This window comes from Pyrgilauda ruficollis, unplaced genomic scaffold, assembly GCF_017590135.1.
Source record: "Pyrgilauda ruficollis isolate IOZ18807 unplaced genomic scaffold, ASM1759013v1 scaffold55, whole genome shotgun sequence".
In the NCBI taxonomy this organism is placed as follows: Eukaryota; Metazoa; Chordata; class Aves; order Passeriformes; family Passeridae; genus Pyrgilauda; species Pyrgilauda ruficollis.
Window position 1 is genome coordinate 3,661,799 of NW_024527155.1, and position 18,114 is coordinate 3,679,912.

The 18,114-nt window shown below is 45.0% G+C and overlaps 1 protein-coding gene across 1 annotated transcript; it reads right to left on the reverse strand.

Moving 5' to 3' along the window:
• Positions 1 to 16,144: 16,144 nt before the first annotated feature.
• On the reverse strand, positions 16,145 to 18,102 carry KCNJ11 (potassium inwardly rectifying channel subfamily J member 11). Its single transcript, XM_041481289.1, has one exon. The coding sequence runs from the start codon at positions 18,015 to 18,017 to the stop codon at positions 16,815 to 16,817; it is 1,203 nt and encodes a 400-aa protein (XP_041337223.1). The 5' UTR covers positions 18,018 to 18,102; the 3' UTR covers positions 16,145 to 16,814.
• Positions 18,103 to 18,114: the final 12 nt, after the last annotated feature.

The following is an 18,114-nucleotide window of genomic DNA, read 5'->3' on the forward strand; positions in this document are numbered from 1 at the left end:
CTTGTAAAAGTCTCTCTCTGTCTTTCTCACAGGCTCCCTTCAGGCAGTGAAAGGCCACAGTTAGGTCACCCTGAAGCCTCCTTAGGAGTCCTTCCTGTTTCCCCTGCACTTCTTGCTTTCTGGAAAGATTTGAATTTAAAATAAGATGTAAGAGATGTGTTCTTCCCTGGCACCAGCTGCCTCACTGCAGTAGCTATTCATTAATTAGGTACTCAAATGCTCCATTTTCTATATTCATAAAAACACAAACCAAACTAATTATCCTACTGTGCCACTGTGTCTTAACACCACCCCACACTTCCCTGACTTGTTCACATTCAAAACAGAAGTTCCAGAGAAGGTGAAGCACCCATGGCTTAGTAACACATCCTTCTATAGCTTGCATTCTGCACCTAGATTTTGCATTCCTAGTCAGGTGTTGGCCACTTCAGGATGTGAGAATGGCTGGGACAAGGTGTCTCTTACATCCACAGGATGTGGTGCCATATGCAGCCACATTAGAATTTTCCATCTCATGAATTTATCTGGATTAGGAAAAATAGGATGTGTGGTAGGGTTTTGTAAATAAAAGGAGCTTTGAACTAGGGCTTGTCCTTTGGTGATTTATGCAAAAGTAGGCAGCAGATGCTGAGAGCTGTCCCTAAGGTTGGTCCCAGTTGTATCACGGCTCTGAAATGAGAGTTCCATCTGAAACAGCAGCACTGACTGTAGCTGAGTTACATTTCTAAAAATGAATTATTTTTACATAATGAGAAAGGAGGGAGTGAGTTTGAGTCCTGTTATTTATGCATCCACAGACGGCAAATATCAAAACCATCTACAGTTACCCTAATGTTACCTAATGCCTTAAAAGCTACACTTGCCAGAATCAAGTTACATCCAATAGTAACAGTTTTTAGAATTATACTATCAAAAAACTGTGCTAAATAACACCCTACCTACTTGTTGGTAAAGTACAGTATCAATGAGGGAAAATAATTTTTCAGAGATAATTTAGTTTCTAAACCTGGTGTATTTTTCAGTGACAAAGGCAGGGATAGAGCAGCACACCAGAACTGACCTTTCCATTCTTTGCCCCTTTTCCATCAATTCAAGCAGCTGTTAGTCTGAGTGACTGCACAGCAGTCCCTGTGCAAACAATTTCTATTTACTCAAACATGTATTTCCTTAAACACATAACAGCTCACAGCTGGTCTCTCCCGAGAAACTGCCCACAGAGCCATTTCTGTGTTAGAGAAGGTGCCGGGGCACACAATGCGCAGCTTCCCCTCCAAGATCTCATTTCACACCCTCTCTCACCATCTTATCATTGCTGTTAATAGTGCACTGCGAAGAGGGCTTCCATTTCTGTGCTCCCTGTCACCAGGGGCATGGCAGAGAGCGGGATGGAGGCACAGCCCTCCAGCTCCTCTGTGCTCATTCCAGCTATCCCAATCCACAAATGCAGGGCCCACCTGGTAGGAGAGGATGAGCTGCTCAGCCATGGAGCCGAGCTGTTAAAAATAGGTTAGGAACTGTTGTAAAATAGTAGGTAGATCGTTAAGCATGTGCTGTTCGTTTGGTTATTGTATTGTAAAGGGTTAAAAGGGCAGTCATAAGGAATACAGCACTCAGCGTACCACACCTAAGCAAAGTGCACCACCCCCAGGTGAAACGAGCCAGCCTGGACAGAACTGTAATGGGCCAATCAGAGCCTTAAACCTTCATGCAGATGAAGGATCCAAAAAGAAACCAGTCCAAAGGGACAACAAACAGGATAAAAAGGGGCTTCTGACCCACTGAATCTGTGCCGCTCCATCTGGGACATCGCTGCTGATGAGCAGAGCCAGCCCCGGCGCTGCAGCATCCCGACGGGAGCGCTCCTGCTTGCCCGCGGGCCCCCTTGCTTTAGGCCTTTCTTTTCCTTATAATAAATGCCGAAATCACTTTAGTATCGGGAGCGTGCTCTCGTTTTTACCAGAGCCCTCAGGAAACTCTTGTGCCGGGAATTTCCATTCCCAGGAATGGCAGCGCGCACTGCGTGAGCCCCGAGCGCAGCTCCCGAGCCCCGGCAGCCCCACGGACCGTGCAGACCGTGCCAGGGCTTTCTGTTCTGTCCAGCATCTGCTACATGCTGGATTTCTGCTAGGATTTCTCAGCTCAGAGCTGCACACCATTCCCTCGCTAGAGGGAGTCTCAAGACAAGCATTGCTGAGCCCTCTCCGGGGCTGATTAAGGAGCAGTGGTGGCACAGTAAAATAGAATGTTGGAAAGGGAATGATCCCTCAAAAGTCAAACAACAGCAGCTGTCTTGTTTCAAAAGGGCTTATGTTTTCACACCTAAGCAAAGTGCACCACCCCCAGGTGAAACGAGCCAGCCTGGACAGAACTGTAATGGGCCAATCAGAGCCTTAAACCTTCATGCAGATGAAGGATCCAAAAAGAAACCAGTCCAAAGGGACAACAAACAGGATAAAAAGGGGCTTCTGACCCACTGAATCTGTGCCGCTCCATCTGGGACATCGCTGCTGATGAGCAGAGCCAGCCCCGGCGCCGCAGCATCCCGACGGGAGCGCTCCTGCTTGCCCGCGGGCCCCCTTGCTTTAGGCCTTTCTTTTCCTTATAATAAATGCCGAAATCACTTTAGCATCGGGAGCGTGCTCTCGTTTTTACCAGAGCCCTCAGGAAACTCTTGTGCCCGGAATTTCCATTCCCAGGAATGGCAGCGCTCACTGTGTGAGCCCCGAGCGCAGCTCCCGAGCCCCGGCAGCCCCACGGGCCGTGCAGACCGTGCCAGGGCTTTCTGTTCTGTCCAGCATCTGCTACATGCTGGATTTCTGCTAGGATTTCTCAGCTCAGAGCTGCACACCATTCCCTCGCTAGAGGGAGTCTCAAGACAAGCATTGCTGAGCCCTCTCCGGGGCTGATTAAGGAGCAGTGGTGGCACAGTAAAATAGAATGTTGGAAAGGGAATGATCCCTCAAAAGTCAAACAACAGCAGCTGTCTTGTTTCAAAAGGGCTTATGTTTTTTCTTTCTACAGAAGGCATAGCTTACATTATGCTGTTTCCTTCTGAAAGAGACCCTGAAAGTGCAAATGAGCACTAAGCCAATGATGCTCTTCCTGAACAGACACCTCTGTACCAGGCTCTGTACCAGGCTTCATCTCTGAGTGCAGTACAACACAACTGGGGAACAATGTGAGGATTAGTTGGTATTTAAAACCCCAAGATATTGACCATGAAAAGCTACTGTTTACAGCTTAAACCATTGCCCTAGAGTAGGATCCTACATATTAGCGAAACAAAAAAGGCAACACCTGTATTTTTCTGGAGGAAACAAGATTATACAGGCACCAGCTCATGGTCACTCCTGAGGCTGCTCAAGAATCAGCTTCTCTGGAGGCATGTGCAAGTTGTTATTTTTCCCCCTCAGGAGTTCTAAAGGTAAAATTTGTATATATTGAAGCCAGCTTAGGGATGCTGCTTCACTTGGTCTCTGATGCTCCCAGGGGAGTGTGATCACCAATGAACAGCCAAGACAACTCAAAAAAAAATCATCCTGGTAAATATGAGAACCCAGATCAAAGAATAAGGAGTTGCCATCCAGGCACACCTTAAATTTATGAGCAGTTTCCCTTCATCCCTAGTTTAATTTCCATGTTCAGTGTCATGTTGCTCACTGCATATAAAGCCACGACTCAATTTCAACTACAATAGCTTTATAATTCTTAGCCTAAAACCCCTCTTTCTAATGCATTTTTCTTTTTAACAGGAGGAAAGTTAAGTGCTGTAGATATTCATTTATTTGTGTTCACTGAGTGTTATAAAATATGAAGAAACTTATGAATAACATATGTGATTTCTTAGTCTAACTATCTGTATTTTAATTTTCTACTCTGTTTTCAGATGAGAAAAATAACCAGCCAGTTATCCACCCTGATTAATATTTAGTTCAATCCACAGGTAATGACAGCATCACCACAACAGTCTTTATTAATTTACCTATTAATTATTTACAGGTCCCAAGCTGCACTTCAGCTAGCTCAGTCTTGGATTAACAGCTGCTTGTCTTCCTCTTGGGCTGAGCTTTCCTGTACATTAAGCACTATCAACCACATCAGTGGCTGCCAGAGTCTGAATTTCAATTCTGACTCTATTAAAATTTCTACACTAGAAACTGTTCCTGCAGATGATTTTATTCTGAGGCTAATGGGAAGGATGAACAGCTGCAGCCAGCACTGGAATATTACTGGGATTTTACCCCAGCTCCCAAAAGCAACACTCACACGCCTTTGCTCCCATTTGCTTCAAAGCAAAAAGTTTTCTTTTGGTCCCCTGGCAGCTGCAGTTGGGCTGGAGATTGCTAAACCATCTGTGCCTGACGTGGCACTGCAGACCTGGGTCCTGCCAGCTCCTGCATGTTTCATCACAGCTCAGCTTTCAGTCTAGACAGGTCCTAAATGTTTCAGAGGTCTCCTGGGCTCCTCAGGACAAAGCCAGGGTGGCACCAAGTGTGCACAGAGCATTTTTTAAAAATTTAAAAAACAAAACAAAGCCCCTCAAAAATGTATTGCAACATAGTAGTTATGAAACATGTTAAAAATTGTGCTGGGACTAGAGGCAGTGCGTTCACATCCTGCCAAAGCTGACTGGCTGAATAGATGCAGTCTGACCCAAAAACCAGCTAATGCACATCCTCCTGCTCATGCCTGCTGCACAGGTGTCATCAGCAGAACTTCAAAGTGATAACTCCCAACTGCTTAATGACACGGTTTCTTTATTATTAAACTGTGACAAACTTATGCATCTAAACAACCTTTTCACAAACAAATTCACAGAGAACAAACTTTGGAGGCTGCCTGGCTGTAGCTCCCAGTCACACATCTGGCAACACTGGTGGACTAAAGGCTATTTAAATAATTGCAGCTTTTCAACTGAGAGATTGTAATTGCACATTTTAAAGCAATAAAGCAATAAAATACCTTAATGCATGATCGCAGTCCAGTATCTAAACCTTTGTAAAGTGAAGAACCCACTCACATTTTTCAGCTGGGTGGAAAAAAAGCACAAACTCCAGCTTATTTTAGGCAGGCACTTGCACTGTGTAAATGCAGCTCACTTCCCACATAGCCCCCCAAGGCTGCCCAGAAGTGAGCTGGCTGTCCCACTCCTGGGAGAAGTGTGCACCCACAGACAAGGGCAGCTCCCTTTTTTCCTCACAGCTCCTCAAAAAGTAGCATTGTTCAAAGCAAGCACAGAAAAGAAGCATTTGGAAGGAGCTGCTCTGAATCACGAGTTTGTGGGCTTTCATCCCAAACCATTACTACTACAACTTTTTATTTGAGGTATCCACAAGAAAGGAAGGTACACATTTTCCTCTGACATGAAAAACAGTGCTGTGGGAGAAGACAAAGCAATTCTGCTAAAGAACCAGGGGGAACTGAAAGCTTTTCAGTTTCAGGCACGCATAGAGGACAATGAGACAGCCAAACCAGGAAAAGCAAACACATCTTGGGTATTTCCCCAGAGGAATTTAACATCTGCGCTGGGTGCAGTCATGAAGCCCATCCTTCCCCAATCCCCTTCTTTTTGCCTGTGCTCTGGGCTTCCAGCAGGGGTTGCTGGGGGCTGTGGTGCTCAGTGGCTCATCTGCACTGGGTGCAGTCATGAAGCCCATCCTTCCCCAATCCCCTTCTCTTTGCCTGTGCTCTGGGCTTCCAGCATGGGTTTGCTGGGGGCTGTGGTGCTCAGTGGCCGGGAGAGGGGGACACCCTCAATCAGCACCTTGCTGTGCTCCCTTCTCTTGATAAAACTTTCTATAGATCTGGTGATTTTTTAGCCCCACCAGAGCTGGATGCAGTTCAGTGCTTAAAGGACAGGCCAGCTGCTGTGAAAGCTCCTCAACTTGCACAGCCCATTCCTTTTTTCCTGAAGGAACTGAACTCTTTAAGCAAAAATCATCTTTTTGCCGAAAGAGTTCATATTTTTTGAGTAGCTCTCAGAAGGATCCTCTGCAGATCCTGAAGTTAAAGACAAAGATCTTTTACTTGCTGCTGGAGACAAAACTGCATTGCAAAGACAACCAAGTTCCATTTTCACAAGCCCACAGACAGCTCACTGCTGGTGCTGCACACCCAAAGGGCTCTGCAAGGAAATCCTCACAGTCTGTGCTTGTGCTTTTCTCCTTGGTCCACTTGAAAACAGCTGGAGAGGACAGAGTGCCTCCAAACCCTTGGCAAACTGCAGGCTGATGGCTCTGCCGTGGGAGTGCCTGGGGGAGGTCAGGGCAGCTGCGCCCTGCAGGGCAGCTTCACAAGCACTGACATCCCAGGAACAGAGCTTCCACAGGGCTGCACCCAAGGAGCAGCACAGGTACTGCTCCTGACAAGACTCCACAGGGCTTGTCACAAACTATCTTAATAAAGTATTCAGGAAGAAACCAAATAGAATCGCACGCAGACCCGACTGTCCCGCTGTGAGACATCTACAGAGCACTGCACTTGCAAACCAATGCATAAAAAAAGAAGAAAAATGTAGATGTAGATCTAAACGTGACCTGAAGATTAGATTAAGCTTAAAAAACAGAGCTACCTGAGAATTTCAAAGTGTCCATGGCAAGTGTATTCCCGTCTACCCTACTGAAAATCAGAGAGCCTATCCACTGAGCAATGGTCTACTTTCCTTTGAAGGTTTCAAGAAATAGCTCTTGGAGTTTGCAAAGAGTTTTCCTGAGGAAGCATACTTTAACAGGATAACACTGACCCTTTATTTTCTCTAAGGGAAAATAAATAGATTATTCCTCCTGCAGCAGGGAAGCCACTTGTACTTTGTAATTCCTAAGTTTTTAAATTGTGCTAGCATGGCTGTTTTAGGGACAGGAGAAGGACTAGCAAGGAGAAGCTGGGAACTTCATAAACCGGGGGAAATAAAATATGTAATTACATGGTACATTTGCTACAGAAGCCTTGTAGTTGGATGAATACTAAATTAGTATAAATAAATTCATTTTCATAGCCAGAGGACTAGAGGTGAGCTGTGCTTAAGCTGTCAAAAGAACATTATTTTTCATATTTCTTCCTGCAACTGGATTCCTCTTGCTTCCTTTATAAATAATCAAATACATAAATAACAAGCGATAAATAATCAAGTTTCTTTAACCTCCTTTTCACATCTTTATCTGCTTATCTAGCAGTCGGAAACACTCTGTAGTATCTCTGTGTGCAGAGAATAAGTGGTTTCTGGCCTAAAGAGATTAAAATTCAGTGGTTACTGGAGGAGGATACAATCAATGTCAGATAAGAGATACTGAGCCACTCAGGCAACTGCTTCTACCCTTATCCTGTGCTTCAGATGACACTAGAGCTTTCATATTTGTCAAAAAATAAAGCTGTTTTCAAAGTGATATACAAAGCCTGGAGAAACCTATTAAAAATATAAAAAAAAAGACATTTCTAAGGTTCTCAGGCACATAAAATAAATCTGTTTATCTCTCACTGGAAGGGCAGCACAGAGCACTGTCTGATGCAATTTGTAAGGGACAGTAATTTTGTTTTAGTTGTACAGAGTCATTTGGGCCAGCAAGGTGCAACTCATGAGTCACTGTGCAAGCACAGTTCAGCCCAGGAGACCTTGGCTGCAGCTTTATATCAAATTATTCCATACAGCCCTCCTCAAGATGTATTCACCTGGGATGTTATTTTGCTTTGCTTGAATTGTTTTATTTCAAGTGACTGAAGCATGGTATATTCCCCACTATGAAACGCTGAAAGTGGTTGGGGGAAAAAAATAAAAGCCACAAATTGAGGTTCTGTTATCTTTAATCCAGCCATTCCACCACCAATTTGGTTTCCATGAGATCACATCTGACAGGAACAATTTCTCTTTCCTTTTCCCCTCTCAACCACAAGATGTAATTTCATATTTACCCTGCTGTAAAATCCTAGAGGCTAGAAGCAGTATAGATTTTGCATTTCATACTTGGGGACCGTTGGCATCAAATCTTTGCCTGGGTTTTTTAACCAAAAAAAACCCCTTTACTTCTTAACTAGTTTGTCCTCAAACTATAAATCTTCTCCTTTTTCTGCAGCAAAGTAACAGAAAGTTTTAGTTGGTGGATGATGGTGATTGGGCTGAAAACAGCCTGCTCTAGTCAAGTTATTAAAAGTATTGGAGTCTTACCTAAAAGACATCATGTCTTTAAAGGAATTCTGTCAGAAAATTGTGGAAATTTTGAAAATATTCCACTCCCCTGCAGCAATGAATGAGCTGTAGCTACAAAGTAAACTCCAAAATCAAACTAACAAAACTTTGCACCAACTCACTAAGGATGAAGAGAAACCTCCCAACAATTGCTGCTCAGTGTTTTTTCATTTATTTAAACTGTTTCAGGAAAATGAATGAAATGTGAGTGCCAGCACACCATTTTAGCCAGGCACTCTCTGAACCACATCCAGCCTTGTTTAAGCCAGTGAGATGACATCTGTTGAATTTAGCACACTTTGGAGCAGCTTCCCTGAGAGGCAATGTGAAAAGCAGTGAGCACTGGATACTCAGTAACGAGAGCAATAGTACTAAAAACGTTTGTGGACTGGTGTAAATTGGGAAATATTTACAATGTGAGACTGAGGATTTTTCTATGGATATACTAACTCCCTTTACAGCAGGCCAGTATAAGAACATTGCTATGGCAATTAACTTAGTCCCTGCCTGCTTTGCAGAAGCAGCTAACAGGGCTGCTAATAAACTGCATCTACTAAACAGCAAATCAAAGGCACAAAGTCTTTATAATTTTAGAACAGAACAAAACTGTAAAGGCCATTCTGATAATATCACCCCTGAGCATGATGCTCACCTCAGCATGCAAACATGTGGAAGATATGAGAAGGGAGAGGATTCAGCAGCTGCTTGGCCCTGCATTGGCTACAGAACTCCAGGTCTGGGGCCAGCAACATGCACGTGGAATGGGAAGAAAGAGGCAGAATCTAGATTATCCATCACCACCATAAGCTGTCTCCAGGTTAATATAAGAGTTTTTAAACTCCAGGTCTGGGACCAGCAACATGCACGTGGAATGGGAAGAAAGAGGCAGAATCTACATTATCCATCACCACCACAAGCTGTCTCCAGGTTAAAGAGTTTTTAAACCAAGCTGGTTTTTTTTTTGTTTTTTTTTTTTTTTTTTTTTTTTTTTTTTTTTTTTTTTTTCCCATATGAAATTCAGCTGAAGGCAAGGGATCTCTGGCAGTCCAGAGAGGTGCAGAGATAAAGAGAAGGGTTCTGAGCACACAAGTTTCACACTGAGCCTGCTCAAGGCCAAGTCCAAACAATGGGAACAAGGTAGCAGAGAGACTTATATTTAGAGTTGTCTCTAAGTAACTATTTAACATTACAGGACACCAGTGAAAGGTAGAAATTACAGTTTTAATAGTAAAACACAAACCACTCAGCCGTAATGTGACACATTTATGGAGTGGCTTTGCTGCCAAAACATTTATTCACTTCCCTCAGAAAAAAAGAAAATAAACAATCCTGGTCTCTCCAGCCAAGAAGCAGTTCCCACTTTGGAGATAAAAGTGCACTGCTGCACATCCAAAGGCTACTGTGGTGTGACACTCCAGTTCTGAGTGTGTGGAAAGAATAGAAAATGGCTGAGTTTAAATATCTGGTTTAAGGGACTATTCCCATTTGAGAAAAAAAGACAGAAAATAAGGACTGGATAGGGATAGGTCTGGTTTAATCTCCTATATAACTTGCAAAAAGAAAATAGAGTGAAGAATGTAGGTTCAGATGTTTCTACTGAAGATGAGACTTTGGAGGAAACACAAATTTTAGAATTTGACCTAGCTCCACTTAGAAGAAAAAACAGATGCTTCAGTGAACACAGAGCTCCACAGAAACACTTGTGATACCATTGAAATACCTTGAGTGGTAGTATTGGAATTCAAGAGTTCTGACCATGTGTCACAGGGCTATGGCATGCTGGGGAACTTTTAATTCTATTTTTCTCCTTAAACAAGAGCACAACAGAAAGCGTCACACTTTTCAGGCTCCATATAATAATGAGCAAAGACAGCAGGAAAAAAGAGTCAAATTAATAACAACTTTGGTGTAATTTAAAAAAGGAAACATGAAAGAACAACCTTTCAAAACAAATAATAAAATATTATTATCAAAAGCATCCATTTAGTAAAGCAGGTGGCTTCTAAATGTAGAATATCCAGGCAACACTTGATAGAAAAAAATCTGTGAGAAAGTAACAGCTACTTCCTAGAAATTCACTTCTAAAGACAGATGCCGACTTTGGAAAAATATTTGTTTACTGCTTATTATTTAGATAAGAATTTGCCATCATTTCACACAAAGAAGCTGCTCTCTGTGCACTCTGCCCCACCAAAATCCATACAACTTTGAGAGCATCACTCTGACCTTCCTGCTCATCTCAATGCTTCTTTTCTCCACCTATGCCAAGAAAGAAACTTCACCTTGCTAATTTTTATTCCTCAGGTTGTAAAGCCAAAATGGAACTAACAACTTTATTGAGCCCATTGCTGTAAGCAGACACTCACCAGAAGACAGTGACAACTTATGATCAAAGAAGAGCTCAGGCTGGAAAAGACCCTCAAGATCAGCAAGTCCAGTTGTTAGTCCAGCACTGGCAACTCCAACTCCAAACCAGGTCAGTCAGCAACACATCCACACAGCTCTTAAATACTTCCCTGGGCAGCCTGTTCAAATGCCTGAGCATCCTGTCAGGGAAGAAATTTTCCCTAATATCCAACCTAAACCACCCCTTGCACAACTTGAGCCCATTTGCTCTTGTTCTGTTCCTTGCTACTTGGGAAAAGACCAACACCATCACCCCACTACAACCACCTTCCATGCACATGGAAGACCATGATATAAATATTCAACATAGTCAAATGCCTTAGCAAAAAGGTTATAAAATATGCAGGAGGGCCATATTCTTTCAAGCTTGAGAAAAGGAAATAAAGCAAGATCTTTACTCACAAGGCAGAGGAACAAGTTCCCAGGGGATGCTGGAGCTGAGAAACAACACCACTGCTACAGCAAAGGCCCCCTCAGAGGCTATTTGAGTCAGCTGCCCACCCCATTAACCTAATAGTGCCCAGCCCTAAGAGGGAAATCCTGGTGCTAATGAACTCCCTGGCAATCTTTCTTGGATTTGAAGGGCCAGGATTTAAAGTGGGAGTTGAAGTTCATTGAAGTTAAGGGTTCTTGTTACTGGCACTGATGCTCACTGTCAATTTCAGTGCTTCAGCTCCACTCAGGAATAACATTATGGTGAATATAACAACAATAATGGTATTTATAACAACAATAATGGTATTTACATCCTGTGCCTCCCCTCTCTTGGGCAGAGAGCAAAGGCAAAACTTATAAGCAAGTATTGGGCCACTTGAATCAACAGCTAGGGGAGGAAAAGGGAGGCAGCCCTACTCCCAGAGAGGCAAGGGACGAGGGGACAAGTTTCTGTTGGGAGCCACTGCCACGAGGCACCCCTAGATCCCCCAGTTTTGATGGGATTGCCATTTAATGCTGCTCAGCCCTGCAGGGAGGGGGCTGGTTAGGAAACCTCATGGGGTGCTGTCATCTGCATTTCAGCTCCTGAGTGAGGCAGGCACAAAGGTCAGCAGGGGCAAGTGGCAGAGAGGGGCTGCAGGCTCTGATTTTTGAAAATTCTGTTCAAACAGAACTTCACTTCACAGAGTCATTGCCCTGTGGTAACTCACTAAAGTCGTGCTATAAATTAAAACAGGAGTGTAAGCCAGAAGAACATGCAGCATATTCTGCGGGCACCCCGCAGTGCTCAGAGCAGGACAGAGCAGCATCTGCAGCCTCTCAAGAATGTCTTCTGCTCTTTTAATAGTTCTCCTCAGTGGGGTGTGGAGATTTGTATCACGTATCTTTCTCCCCTGGCTGAATCAAAAATAGTGCACTGAGTCACTGGTGACAGGCAGTCCCTGGCCACGCTGAGCACGTGTCCCCCAGCTCCCCCAGGCCTCCTCCTCACCTCCAGCAGCACTCCTGCTCCAGGAAGGGCTGCAGGGAGGAGAAAATCCCTCTCTCTGCCGCAGCACGTGCTTCCAGCAGCTCGGCAGATGATGTCTGTGGATCCAAAAATACACTGAAACGGGTGGGAAGTTTTCTGCTGCCTTCCAGGATGCTTGGATCAGGGCTGTCGGGTTGGAGATGTCCACCTTGGAACGGGGCAGCCGGCCCTGGGTGAATGAAATTCCACATGGAACATGCCCTGCAAAGAGCACTAATCCTGCCCATTTTTAGTGGGAATGCCAGTATGACACTGAGCACAGGGAGAGGGAAAAGGTGTAATCAGGGAGCCTTAAATGCAGTGATTTTGAACCTTAATCTCTTCTCCTGAGCCCTGTTCTGAAGAGCTAAAACACTTCCCCTTCCACTCAGACCTGCAAAATGAACAACAGGGAGCATAAACCCATAGTGGTTCACCAATATCCTGGTCCTAAGAATAGGTATTTCCATGCTTTTTACAAGTAATCGCTGTGAAAATTGCAAGCTGGGCAATTTCACAGAAGTTTTTGGGTTTTTACTGTCTATTTTGAGTTTGTATTTTACTCCTCAAAACATGTTTATGCTTTGTCCCAAATCAAAACAATCTGTGCTAGCACACCTACAACAATTACCTTGAGGGGTGACTGAGGTACAAAGAGTAGAAAAGGAAGGAAAACACAGAGAAACAAATTCAGCTTTCCAAGAGCTGTTAATTACTCATTAGTTTGATATTATTAACTATTAATACATAGCTAACCAGAGGGGTCAGACCCCCACAAGCCCTCCTAGCACTGCTTCCAGCAGGGCTCTGCTGTGGCTCCTACCTTGCTCAACAACCAGCAATATTTACCCACGAGGTTGAGCAATGCTGGTCATGCCCAGCCCCAGTCTCCTTTTCAGGGCAGCCTGAATTTTGACACTGCCCCTGCTGCTAATCTGTGCTAGCATGGAGACCTTGGCCTTGTTAAAGACTCTCATTCCAGCCTCCCGTATCTGCCTTTTAGGGCTCTAATGTCTCATCTCAGCATCGTCACACCTTTGCTGGTGCTTCAAAATAAAATTGTCTATTACTGCTTGCCATTGTCTTCACACTGTGTAACTTTTGGATTTTAAATGTACTTATTTTGTATCCCTGACTCTCTTTTCCCTTATAATGCCATCTCTTCAGTTCACTGCTGGCTTGTATCTATTTTACAGGGACATGTCCCACCAAAGTACACCTAATGTTGTATACAAATGTTTGGATTTCATTAGGAAATGCAACATGAACTGAGATGCCCAGGGGCTTACCAGCAGTCACTACAAGTATTTTAAAGCTGTGACATCCAAGTGTTCTGCAGTCTCCCTTTCTGATTAAGCAGCTCCGTGATCCTTCTCCCCATCCAAGCAGCTCCACAAACTGAAAGCAGGGAACACGACCCTGGGAGCACAGACTGACAATGGTCTCCTGAAGCACACAAAAGGCAAAAAAAAAACCTCCACGCACTCAGCTGGTTCTGCCATGGCCAAAACTCGGGGAGCACAAACTGACAATGGTCTCCTGAAGCACACAAAAGGCAACACCACGCACTCAGCGGGTTCTGCCACGGCCAAAACTCCTCACTGGGCTTCCTGCTTGTATCCACGTCCACACCTGAGCCAGGGCAAGCCTCCAGCTTCCCTCACCTGCGCCGAGGACACGTGGGAGCCACAGCTCTCCCGGCTGCTCAGCAGGATCCAAACCATGACACCACCTCCCGAAAAGAGGCGTAGGCTGAGAAAGAAAGTTCAGAAGCCCACTCGCTTCTGAGTTCAACTATGGAAAACACAGTGCTTGCTCACTGCTAAGAACGAGGACTTTTCTGTGTAAAAATGATGGCACTGACGCCTTCTTCAGAGCCTTCCCACGGAGAATGGGGGTGGGCAGCAGCAGCAGCAGAACTCCAAGCACAATTTCAGACACCTGTGCTCCCAAATACTTCATAAATGACTAATTGAAAGGATTCCCGAAAAGAAGTAATATCCCTAGTGCAAAATAAATACACTCATCCTTCCTTGCTCTGCCCCCAAAATGCTTCTGAATATTTGAAATGGTGAAGGAACAGAAGGATTTTATATCACAACAATCAAAATCACCAGCACTTTGATTCAATAATTCACTATGGTGATTTTAACAGCACAAATCCTGCCTTCCTCATAAAATTATGATCTTTTTTGGTTTGCAAGACTTCAGAAAAATTAGGCACATTTTTTAAAAAGAAGTGACATAAAAGATGGTCCTGACAGCAGCCCAATGAACAGAAGCTGTTTCTTCCCATCCTTCCCCTCCCATCTCACAGGGAACAAAGAGAATTTCCCACCTCCCAGCTTCACAGATTTCCCCGGGGCAAAAAGAAGCTTGCATCAGTTCCTGAAAATAGCTGCACGGTATTGCTGCTGAAACTGCCTCACATTTAGGTCAGATCTTGAGAAGATTTGCAGCCAGAGCAGAAATGAGTTTTATGAGAGAACCTTGAGGTGCCTCTTACACACTGAAACAAGGCACTAGGGAGACTTATGGACAGGCCAAAGAGTTCAAGTCACTGGAAAGCAAACTAATATTTTGTGTACGACTCTTGTGAGAGCAGACCAGTGATTTTGGGGCAAGTGATAAAGAACAATGAACTTTCAAAGGAACCAAGGTGCCTGGGAAGGGCAGGGAGCTCTACTGTAAGTGCCCTGTGACAGGCAGTGGGAGACAGGGGCAGTAAAAAAAAGAAAGCCAGAAAATAATGTGACAAATCAACTCGGTCTTACAGAAGAAATTTAATCATGTAAGGCATTTAATCATGCCCTATTTAAAAAAAAAAAACAAAACAGGGGGATGGTATGATTATAATATAAAATGTGCCCTTCCAAATTCTCTTTGCTGACTACTTGCTAATGCTAATGTTACTGTCATTTTGTTGTGAAATTCATTTCACATTTTCAGAGCTGTTCACAGAATAATATAGGTGCATTGGGGATTTGGAAAATGAGCTGGCATTTATTCCTGTGACTGGCAGTCTGGTAATGCTTCATAAAAGCGAAATACATAAACACCAAAAACATAACAAAAGGTTTTTCATTTTAACCCAATACCTGATTTCACCCAAACGTTGATTGTTCTATTATAGATGCCTGAAAATATTCCACAGTCACTGTGGAAGTTTTCTTACCCTTTTGAATGAGTTTGTCATACAGTTACACTGCCAAGGCATCAGAAATTTGCCGTATTGTTGCCAACACAAACCATTTCAGGTGTCTGTTGTGAACTACAGAACACGCAAGTCCTGATACTAGATCCTCCTTGAATAATTATGTTTAAAGTAAGTTGGTTCTCTCTGCACAGCCTGTGCAACCAGGTGTGGGATCAGTTCTGTGACATTTCTTTAGGTTTTATTTAGACATTATATGTTTTTTTACCTGGGTGGCAGTTTGCCCTGCAGCTAATGCTGGTGCCATGTCCTAATAACCCTGTGTAGAAATAAACTTGCTGCTGTTGCCAGGAGCTCCAGAGTGGATTTGCAGGAGTGGGCGAAGGAGAATTGCTCCTTTTGTCACTGTGGGACTGAGAGAGTGAACACTGCTCCTTCATGTTTGCTGGCAATGACAGATCTTGGATCCAGCTAAAAACCAAGGCAGGCAACAGCTGCACCGGGAGGTCAGGATGAGATGGGAATGGGAATTGCTTCCTCAGCAGCAGTAATGTTTTTGACACAGCATCCCAGAAGTGAACACGCTGTCTTATGCACCCTTCCTTCCCCTAAGCACAAAAAACCTTTGTTTCTTTTACGAAAGGGAAAGGAGTAAAAGGTTTTCCCTACTGCATGCAGATATATTTTCAGCATTCAGCACTGTCCTTTCATTCAAAATATGTAATTCTATTTTTATTCCCTGATTATCTAGCAGAATTCACCGTGACCCAAGGAAGAGGTTAATTCTTGTACTGAATATCCTAGCGCCATGTGGCTTGGAGAGAGGGAATGTTGCTTCTCTTCATTTTGAAATTAAAATGCAGAATTTTCCTATTTCTAATTGATTTCAACTGTATATTATCTGCTGCTCCTTTTAAAGGCAAAGTATTGCTTACTCTCAGAAATGTACAGTACAAAAAGGTATTCCTGAATGTTTTATTTTGGAAGTGTAAAGGCTTTTAAAATAAACAAAAGTAAATATTCAAATACATTTCATACTGCATGTGGTAGGAGTGGCTCCATACAACACAATATGGATGATGCAAATCCAGCAGTTAATTTCTTTGAGACATACAGTATAATATAGAGACACTTCCAGATCTGGTCTTATGTCATTGCCTGACCCTTTATAATTTAAATCCAGCCTACTTTATTAATTATTAATGTTTTATTTTGCTATATTGATTGTTCAAGTTAGGAAAAAAAACACCAGTTAAAAACTACTGACTTGCGAACACTGCAAGACCCTAAAAAAACTGCAATCTCTGAGGATAAATATACATTTATTTTTTGAGAAAATGTGTCATTACCTGCAGTTGAATCAATGCAGAATGATCGTGCGATTAAATAAGTCTGAATTGAAATTTAAAGCTGCAGACCATGATTCTCCCTACTCCCAGTTCTGCTCAAAATCTCTCACACCTTTAAAAAAATATAATTAGCTTTAGATTTCCCCGCAATAAATAACACCAGAACATACCTTGTGCTACCAACCTGAATTTTAAAAAAAAAGTAAGAGGCCACCTCAGTGTTTTGAGTTCATGAGATCTTTCAGACACAAAGCCCTAACAGAGTTTCCCGGTCAGAAGGCATCAGGAAGGCTCTTCGCTTATGGCAAACTTGGGCTTTAGCTTGACAGACCTTCTCCTTATTGTGCCTTTCGGGGACAGTGGCATGGTGTCCATAATGCTCTTGTCCTCCTCCAGCTGCCTGGCGGTGCACGAGGGGGTGGGCACTTTCACCGTGTTGCCAAATTTGGAGTAGTCCACCGAGTATCGCCCGTCTTCCTCTGCCACGATGGGCACAAACCTTTGGCCCCAGAGGATTTCGTCCGCCAGGTAGGAGGTTCTGGCCTGGGTGGTGATGCCGGTGGTCTCCACCACCCCTTCCAAGATGACGATGATCTCCAGGTCCTCGTGGTGGTGAAGGTTCATGGGGGAGATGTCGTAGAGGGGGCTGTTCTTGTCTATCACGTGGTAGATGATGAGCGGGGAGACGAGGAAGATGCTGTTGCCCCCCACGGGGTTCTCCATCTGGATGTCGATCTGGTTGAGGGGCACCACCTCGCCCTCCAGGCTGGCGGTCTTCTTCACCACCTGCATGCGGATGGTGGCACTGATGATCATGCTCTTGCGGAGGTCGCCCACGCGCAGCATGAAGCAGAGCCGGCCCTCCCGCAGCGCGATGACCGCGTGCTTGCTGAAGATGAGGGTCTCGGCCCGGCGGTGGGCCTGCGACGTCTTCATGAAGATGCAGCCCAGCATGATGGCGTTGATCACCAGCCCCACGATGTTCTGCACGATCAGCACCAGGATGGCGGCCGGGCACTCCTCCGTCACCATGCGCCCCCCGAAGCCGATGGTCACCTGCACCTCGATGGAGAAGAGGAAGGCGGAGGTGAAGGAGTGGATGCTGGTCACGCAGGGCACGAAGGCGGCCGCGGGCCCCGCCGCCCCCTCGGCGTTGTCCCGCTGCAGCCGGGTGCTGTGGTCCAGGTCGCCGTGCGCGAAGGCGATCAGCCACCACACCATGCCGAAGAGCAGCCAGCTGCACAGGAAGGACATGGTGAAGATGAGCAGCGTGTGCGGCCACTTGAGGTCCACCAGGGTGGTGAAGACATCCTGCAGGAAGCGCCCCTGCTCGCGGATGTTCTTATGGGCCACGTTGCAGGCGCCGTTCTTGCCCACGAAGCGCGCCCGCCTCTCCCGCGCGCGGTACCGGGCGTGATCCGGCACATCCTCGGCCAGCCGGGTCAGCACGTACTCCTCGGGGATGATCCCCTTCCTCGAGAGCATGGCTCCGCCGCGCACCGCCCCGGGCAGCGGGGGCGGGCGGAGGGGCCGAGCGGCGCTGCGGGCTCCGCGCTGCCGCCCGTGCGCGCCGCCGCCCGCG

Coding starts and splice junctions, on each gene's coding strand:
- KCNJ11 (XM_041481289.1), bottom strand. CDS start 18,017: ATGCTCTCGAGGAAGGGGATCATCCCCGAGGAGTACGTGCTGACCCGG.